General features: G+C 37.9%; 1 protein-coding gene across 7 annotated transcripts in view; it reads left to right on the plus strand.

Annotated features, from left to right (window-relative positions):
• Positions 1-8,442, plus strand: part of LOC147870937 (uncharacterized) — a 146,046-nt gene extending 137,604 nt beyond the window's left edge. Inside the window, exons 4-5 of one of the 7 annotated variants that reach the window (XR_015533045.1) lie at positions 757-2,102; positions 2,160-5,042. Coding sequence is in view for 3 of the 7 variants with exons in the window: in XM_087341703.1 (XP_087197829.1) it covers positions 4,740-4,820 (81 nt within the window). In the remaining 4 variants the exon portion in view is untranslated. Of the gene's footprint in view, positions 1-756; positions 5,043-7,948 lie in introns of those variants that run through there. The other 6 variants (XR_015533046.1, XR_015533048.1, XR_015533047.1 and 3 more) reach the window with 6 other exon arrangements.
• The last annotated feature ends 439 nt before the right edge of the window (positions 8,443-8,881 follow it).

The following is an 8,881-nucleotide window of genomic DNA, read 5'->3' on the forward strand; positions in this document are numbered from 1 at the left end:
CGTTTCGCAGAATCCTTTACAGTCTGAAGTAAGGTTAGTTGTGTGAAACAATGAAAGAAGGTCAGTTAATTTGTTATGTAGGCTATAAAGTTTCGCAGAGAACGAATAAAGTATGGACCAGAACTTAAGCTGCAGTTTCTCTTGGTAAAGCTGTCATTCACTGAACTGTCAGTCAATTGCCTGATTGGAGCAAAGCTTTGGCTGCAAAAATTCTCAGTAGATTTAAGTATAAGGCTCGTTTGTAAATGAATTATCAAGCCGTATCCTCCTTTTCAGAGATCAAATACGATGGAAAGGCAATGTCGGGGCAAATTGTGTAGAGCCATTAGATTTGATGCACGCAGTTTTCAGAATGAAGGCCCCGCGTCGTTTCCTGTAACATCTGAAGCCACTATGAGGTCACATGAACTGAGTCGAGATAGGTGACGTCATGTTTCGTGCCTTAATTGTTAAAGTCTGCTTAAACCGATATTTGCACAGCAAACAACCGTCCATAACAATCCTCTGCAAAAATATTAAAATATTTTTTCGTAATTGATCATTCTTGTAGCAGTCAAATCAGTCGCGCTTCATCGTTTCCTGCACAAATTAATCGCGGCTGTAAGAGTTGAGTGTGAGAGCCAAAAAACGCCTCATTTTAAAAACTTACTTTGGTACTGAGTGTTTAAAAGCGCCACGGACCTGGACGGATACCTTGGCTGACACACATGCTGCCTTTATTGTTACTGGTTTACAGTCATAAAGTTTTAACTGCAGGTACGCATCATCGAAGCTTCAAGCCAGAAGTCCTTACTGCCTGCATCAACAGGGCGATCTTCCTGATAATGGTGATGCCGATTGACCTCTAAAACGTTGTTTAACTTCTACCAGACTACACGGTGCTACAACCCACAAGACAGCCATCTTTGTACTATACTCCGTGAGAACCTAAAATCATCCTCTGAGGTACATAATTTGTACATTTACCAAATAATATTATGGCGATGACATGATTGGCGCGGAATGTAGCAAGTAAAGTATTTATTCGGGAAACCTGAAGGTACAATACCATGTGTGATATGTGTTATAGGTGTGAAGTTAATAATTAAATTGATATTAAGGATATAATATATGAGGGTTTGGACAAGATTTATCTGGCTTAGGTTTCTGATCTGATCTGTTGTGAATTGTTTCATAAAACTTAAAACTGAATAAGGCGGGAAATTTTTTGACGAGCTTGTGAGTATTAGCTTCTCTAGGAGGACGCTGCCCCATGGAGGTGGTAGACTCAGTCTAACACTTACGAGAATTAAAAATAATTATATTAGCTTGCTACATTTCAGATAGGCTGAACAGTTTAAATTTCATGCATATTTGGGGTTCAGAAAATATATCCTTCACCCACAATACTCACAACACTCACAACGTACCTCAAGAACATCTAATTCTCATCACATACGGAAACAGGCATTTTTAGTCAAACATTCCCTTTAAAGATTAACGTCTAGTCTTGTGTATGGATAGAATATAAAGTTAGAGTCTCAAAGTTTAGGAATGTTTTTAAATATGATTTGATCAGCGGTGTGACTCCAGTTTAACAAGGGGCTTACTGTATTTTCTTATTCATTTTGGAATTTTGAAGAAGGGACAGGCAAATATATCGATATGTGGATATATGTGTATCGATATTTTGATACTGATGTATCGCCTAGGTATCTTATATTTTCTGTGCCAAGGGGTCAGATAAAATGAACAAAATTATCAACGGGCTTGTGTGAGCCCCCCGGTTACACACGTCTGGATTTTAATTTAGAATTCGTTGTAATTTTATTTTTTTTCATACGTGTATCGATAGTTTTCAGGTAAACTTAGGCCTATAGTCTTTGATTACCGGAAGCCAGGAGACGAATAGTCTGACTGGAATTGCCCTTGCATCCGGTCAAGTGCGTGTTTTGAATTAATTTGGCCTTTTAGTCAGGTAGAATGTTTGTGTGTACTTATCCTGGATCTCAATTGTATTTCATACTATCCCACATTCTTATTGTGTGAGATTTTTGGTTCTCACGGCGACGTGTATGAACTTTGCTGTCTTCAAGGTTATTTACCGTGAAGTATGATAGAAGGTTTCGGAGGTACTTGCTGCTTCCATCATCAGGGAGTTCTTATGTTGGAAGCAGCAGGTACTTCTGAAACGTCGGTGAACTTCTACCAGACTACACAGCACAGCGACCCAAAAGATATTCATATTGAATGTGATGTAGACTTACTACTCATTAAACTCAACATAAGCCATTTATGTAGACTTTGGATAAACGTTTGATTTAGTTATGAGGGAAGTGTTCTATTTTATTCTATTATTGAATTCCGTGAACCAATTAAGCTGGATGGACTCTTTAAAATGTTTGTAAATCAAAAGTGTATTCCGCATATTTAAACACGTCTGATGAAATTTCCTATTCAGAATGGTTTAGAATAGGAAACGAAGAGTTTGTATGCCGATGATGGATTTTTCCCCTGAGAACGTATATATCAGTAATAAAAATGTAGAATCGTTGTTAGATGCTTTTAAAGAAGTTGGTATAGAAGTAAACGCAGAGAAAACTAAGCTTAAGAGTGATGTGAGAAATGTGTAGAAACTTTTAGTCAGGAAATCTGAATGAAGTCGACCTAGTCGTAGATGGGGAGATAATACTAAAATGGATCTTAGGAAATAGAATGTAAAGATGTGGACTGGATTCAGAATTTGGATCAGTGTCGGGGTCTTGTGGACACTGTAATGAACCATCGGGTTTTATAAAGGTCTAGAATTCTTTTAACCAGCTGAGTGATTGTTAGCTGTTCAATATAAACCCCGCTTCATTGGATTGTTTCAGGTAAATTACATATTACGTATACTTAATAACATTTAGGTTGAAGAGTTTCTGAGAAATGTGAGAGCTGTTTTCAACGTAAGCCTTAGGCGTATTAAAATGTCGTTGAAGCACTTTCGTCTCAAGTTGAAGTACTTACTACCATCCATTCACTTGGTCTTTGCTAGTACACGTGTTCTGCATTTATTAAGACAGAGAATATTATGTAAATTCTTTTTCTTGCCTTACAGGTATGTAGAATCGTTATGTGGTCGGTTGAAAGTCGTGTTCTTTATTAGACGAGGACGTCGGTATCTAGACAAAATTAAAAGCAATCGTGTCATCTGTCTTCATAATTGTCTACCAGCAGTAATTGGCTTGTAGACTTGAGACTTTCTGTTAAGTACACAAGTGATTAATCGTTTAATATGAAAGAGTGGAGTTTGTATGGAGCTGTTCCTTAGAAATCTCTGAACGCAAGAAAACTTGAAATATTCTGTCAGTATGGAGATACTACCTACAGCATTGATTTATACACGAAAGACGTATGTTTCTGATAAGGGGGCTTATTCAAAATTCTCATGTTCTAGTAGAAAGACAATAAATAACAAAAATGTTTCTCCATGAATTTTTATTCTGGGTACAAGATGGTTAGCTTCACACCCCGGCTAGAACCCCGGTACCTACTGTATAGGAAACCGGTCTGGACGTGGCGGGAAGATAGAAATCCTGTCCTGTCCGAAATCGAACACCGGACGTTCTGTCCTGACTATAGCAAGAGTCTTTATACTGACAAAAGGTGGGAAAGTAATGCGAACTCACGTTCATCTGATATGGCGCAGAGCGTGATGATCTTGTTTCATACCCACAGATCAAATGTAGATTGAAGATGGCTGTCTTTCTGGGTCGTTGCGGCGTGTAGTTTGGTAGAAGTTTACCGATGTTTCAGGAGTCCTTGCCCTGATGATAGAGGCAGCAAGCATCTCTGAAACGTTGGCAGATTTCTACCGGACTCTTGTTTGTTCATCAGGATAAAACTCTTGACAATGATAGTGTTGACCCAAGCAGAAGTCTGATGACAGTAAATCTGTGGATAAAATTTATCATGTTGAACTTATTCGTTAAAACGCTACGTTATGAGAGTTGAAGAATTATATTTTTTAATAAAGTCCAGATGCTCTTCCGCATTGCCTAGGTCGAAACTTTTCTCCTGCAACCCAGGTGACAGTCGTCTTAGCCTGACTGAGGTGATATATTCGTGTCGGTTAACTGTGGATTTTTCTAGCCGTCTCGACGTGACGGTACCCTCAGTACCCTATTGTGAAACACCCTTGATTTATATATTTCGTTTCTCATAATTGCGCCTGGCGATTCTTAACCCTTTTCAGACTCCCAACGAGTACAGCGCCATGACAGTTTATTAAAAACGACATTAAGTTAGGATATGTGGTTTAAACAAATTCACATGTTACTCAGTGTTTATCGGAATTCTACCATGGAAAATCGCTACCAGGGGAAATGGATTTCGAATAGATGGATCAGTGTTGAAGGGTTTGAGTTTTTCACGGCGATGAGTCCGAAGACAGCTATCTTTGGATCAGTGTTGCTTGAACACTTGAAAAGGGAGCTTATAAGGGGAAATCAAGTGGAAAAAAAAGTTTCGAACACGTTAAATATAAGTGTTATTTTCTGTTTCTGTTACACAGTGTGGAACCGGAACAATTTTTACAGGTTTATTTTCCCATTCATATGTTCAATGTTGCTTAAAATGGAAGTAAAGAAAATTTTGATGTTTTTCTGTATCATCTGAATAACGTTACAGTATGTAAAAGTGGTTGAATTCCTAAACATTAGAAATTGAAATTACTTATTTCACGAAAACCTTACATGAAACAGAATTCTTTATTCCAGATTCGGAATCAGATTCTCAGAGATTACAAAGAACGTCAAATACTATTCAGGAATCAGGAAGGACAACAGGTAAAATTGTAATCTGCCGTCATTACATACCAGGCACTGCTTTAGTTTGAATACTTTTTGAGTATCAGTGTTTCTTTTTCTATTTGCATTCAACCCTCCAGTTGTTTGTCAGACGCCATACTACCTGTACTTAGTTTTTGATTTGACGTTCGACAATCTGTACAGTCGCTCACAGTTATAAGTAGACCTGCTGTTATTTATTTACGATATCAATAAAGAGTGTTTTCTGATGTAGGTAACTATTTTGGATCGTAGAGTGATAGAATATTACAAATATGTACACTGGCCGTACAAAACACGTAGGCGGACCACGGGTTAACAACCCCACGTCCAGGGCGTCATTTCGGTTCCGTCACCGGGCCTTGTTGTGCTGTGTTCTAGTTGCAGGGTTTTATCCTAGGTTCGCTGCAGTTCCTTATAGCCGCGGGGCTCAGTCATTTGGCTCCCAGTGTTAAAGCTCGCACTCGAAGAAATTAAAATGAAAATGACTAGCTTCTTCGAGGATGTTGCACCGTGTAATCTTGCAAGGTTACAGAGTTACTGCCTCCATCAATAAGAAACCAAATTGTTTCTTTGATACAGAAGTCAAGTGAGAATCAGATGAACCAAAGATATGAATAGAAACTGTTGAAAACAACTTTCTTCCAAGTAGTTACGAATAATAAGATGTCCTTCGTTGATTCTTTCTAAATACCGAGTTACCCTCCTCTCTTTGAGAAGTTCGCCTGCAATTCACAAGGGAGCAGCAGTTTCTAAGCCAGGCGACCTGTTTTACCCAGCTCTCCCCTACAATTACATAAAGTAAATCCAGCCCACGTTAGGAGGAAGACACGATTACAAGGGGTGACGTAACTTAATGCCGACAGATACCCACCGGGGCACAGTAAGAAATGAAGTTTTCATAAGACTATTGAAAAATATATGGCATTGGTCTATTGTTATACTAATTAGGTTCCAGGTAAGTAACCAAATAGGAAGAAATGACTGTCGTTATTAAAATATAATATTTTAGTCGACTTCAGACTTGCCGTTCTGAAAGTTTTGTGCTTTTTCCAGATTATATTTTTTTTATAATTGGCCTCTACATCTTTAGCTCGCGTTATTTCGACTGACAAGACGAATAGTCTAAATAACTCTATAGAATGTTACAATTCTTTCCTTTCATATTTTGTCTGCTTTATAAGATGTGAAATAAATTATCTTCTTGTCCTCATTTTACGGAAGAACACGATCGCAGACAATGCTAATTGGAATACAGTTCAAATGTTCAAACCTGGTGTTGCTTGAATTACATTGTTTCCATTAAAGAGTTCCAGTTTTTAAAATGTAAATATTTATTTAATATTAACAAAAACTTGACTTTTCAATTGACAGTGTAAAATGCTTATTTTGGATATATTTTTTTATATTATAACACACAAAACACATTTGTAATGTATCATGTTGCTTTGTGTTGGTTTCTCACCGCGGAAACGCGAAGTCAAGCTGGCTTTCAACACGCGTATGTTTATAAAATTGTAATTGGTGAATGAAATGATAGGGCATTAATTGAATAATTAACGTCATGATATGAGGAAAGGTAGCTCATAATCTTTTCTCGCTATATTTTATTAACAGTAATTGCTTGCAGTGGAATATCAAAAACCTAATTTCACTCTGTCATTTAATTGTGTAAAGTACTGGATGAATTATATTTAAGACAATATAGGATTATTTTTTCTAATAAGTGAACAGATTTAATATCTTGTCTGTTATTACTTTATACCTGAAAAGAGTTTCTTCACGTTAGTTTATACATATTACATTAACCGCGCGGTCTGAGGCATCTTGCTTCGGACTGGCGATACGGAATGCTCGCTGGTTCGAGTCTCGGGGAAAGAAATTTCTCATGAGCTTTCGTCAGTGTATGGGACCGGTGCCAACCCAGCATCGTGAGGAAATTGGGGAGCTACAATCCGGTCATGAAAGCTAGCAATGGCTGGGGGTTCGTCGTGCTGACCACACGTCACCCTGCGTCTGGTTGGTTGATCGTTTACCTCTGCTTAGGCATGTGAACGCCAGCTAGTCGGCCTTGGCTCTCAGAGGGCTGTACGCCACGGATTATTATTATTATTATTTGGAAGTATGTAGTTCTTTTGTTTTTTCTGTCTCGATACATAATGTGAGCTCTCTGTACTTGGATCCCTCTCTTACGGAGGCAAATGATAAATATCGGATGACTCCGAGCTGTTTTGTGGTTGACGAGGTGTGCGATAGCCCGTACTTAGCAGCACGTAATTTTGCCCCCCGTCTTGGAGTCGCAAGCTTTATTTCTGACCCGGCACGTGACTAGTCTTGTAATAGTCAGCTTATTTGTTAGTCACACAATTGTTTTGTTATTATTCAGACAAGTATTTAAATTTGAAGTATCAGTACCGGTTTGTGTAGTAAAAACTTTATTGGAATCTGGAAACCGAAGCGACAGCATTGAAACATTTTGTTACTTTGGCGACGGACCGTAACTAGATCTTTCATCCGTTGTAGCTCTTTTATCAGATTACGTCTACAGTGCAGTTGACGACATGGACCCGGCAGGAGATGAGTGTTTGTTTGTTTGTCTTACTGAGAGTTTGGATGATGTGACTACACAGGACATTCTTAACGACAGGAGAGTTTCCGGATTGAATCTCCGGTTAGTACTGCGTGTTCCACGTGATAATTGCAGTATTTCAGAGAGCCACTGAATTTGCTTGTTCTAATTTTAATTGATACAGAGGTTCTGTTTTAAAGACGATAGAACTGAAATTTACTACGGTTGGTTTAGATGTTTAATATTTGTTTGTTTGTTTGTTTGTTGCCCGGAAAAATGTGATTAAAACATTTTTTATACAACTTTCCTTTTCAAGGAAGAATGTGGGTAATGAGATCACCATTCTGTCTGTGTAAGTCTATGTGTTCCATTTTAATTTTGAACTGATTTTCATCAAATGTATTATAAACATTGCCCTCGTCTTGTTTGATTTGATTACCCAATTAATATTTGGTAAAGAGCATAAGTTATGGAGCTCCGCATGATATCCGGTTGTTTCTTAGTTCATAGGACCAAAAATTCTTCTCAGAACTTTCTTCTCAGACAGCTTAAATCTGTGTTCTTCCCTCAGGGTGCACAAGAAACTCCACACCCATACAAAACCATTGTCTTTCGCTCTACAAGGAAGAATACATTTTAAAAACATCCATCTCTAGGAATGTTGAAAGTGTGTGTGTGTGTGGGGACCATTGAATACGTATAGCCATAACTAACGTCTATCATCAGGAAACCATATATTCCGCCCACATCTTTGTGAGCTGATCTGAATAATACAACATAAGTCCTTAGCGCTTACACACGTCAGGTGATATACTTACTCACACAAACATAAATTATATCATTTTTATATTATTGGGCATTGTTCTCTCAGTTAATACATTAGTGCCGTGCTGTGTTTTTGGACAATCCTTGGTTTGTCATTTTGATCATTCCCATTTCTAGTGGTTCCCTGCATGTAGTTGGATGCGTGACTTAAATTTGTACACTGTACTCCTGCATAAATAACTTGTGTAGTTGATAAGTTTAATGATATTTGACAACCAATAAAAGTATCGCTTGCTCTCGTTTTGCGTTCTTTTATGTGATTCTCTGTCAGATATTTTCCTTTGTTCTACAACCACGTTTTTCATCAATTTATTACTGAATAACAGCCATTATACGAGTTATTATTAACTGTTATTGAAATACATATCCCAAGGCCTCTTTTATGCTAAATTATAGCTGAAAGTAACCATTAATTTGGTACGTATTAATCATATCACTTTTATTACTATTACACAGCGAAACTAATCTTTATTTGTTCTTGTTTCTGGCATGCGTTAACCCGTGGTTGTAATATTTTTTTCTCCATAGAATGTTGGATAATGGCTGTGGTGTGCTTTGACTAACAGCCGGAGGACAAAATGGTGACTAATTACGCCACTGATTAACGTTGCATTAGTATCGGGTCGTGACACGAGTTGCGACGTATCCGATTCTTGTGTTACGAATAGTCTGGCAAACC

This window comes from Zootermopsis nevadensis, unplaced genomic scaffold (genome assembly GCF_977971745.1).
Source record: "Zootermopsis nevadensis isolate Lab colony 2312 unplaced genomic scaffold, Znev_1.0 Znev_ptg000083l, whole genome shotgun sequence".
Classification (NCBI taxonomy): domain Eukaryota; kingdom Metazoa; phylum Arthropoda; class Insecta; order Blattodea; family Termopsidae; genus Zootermopsis; species Zootermopsis nevadensis.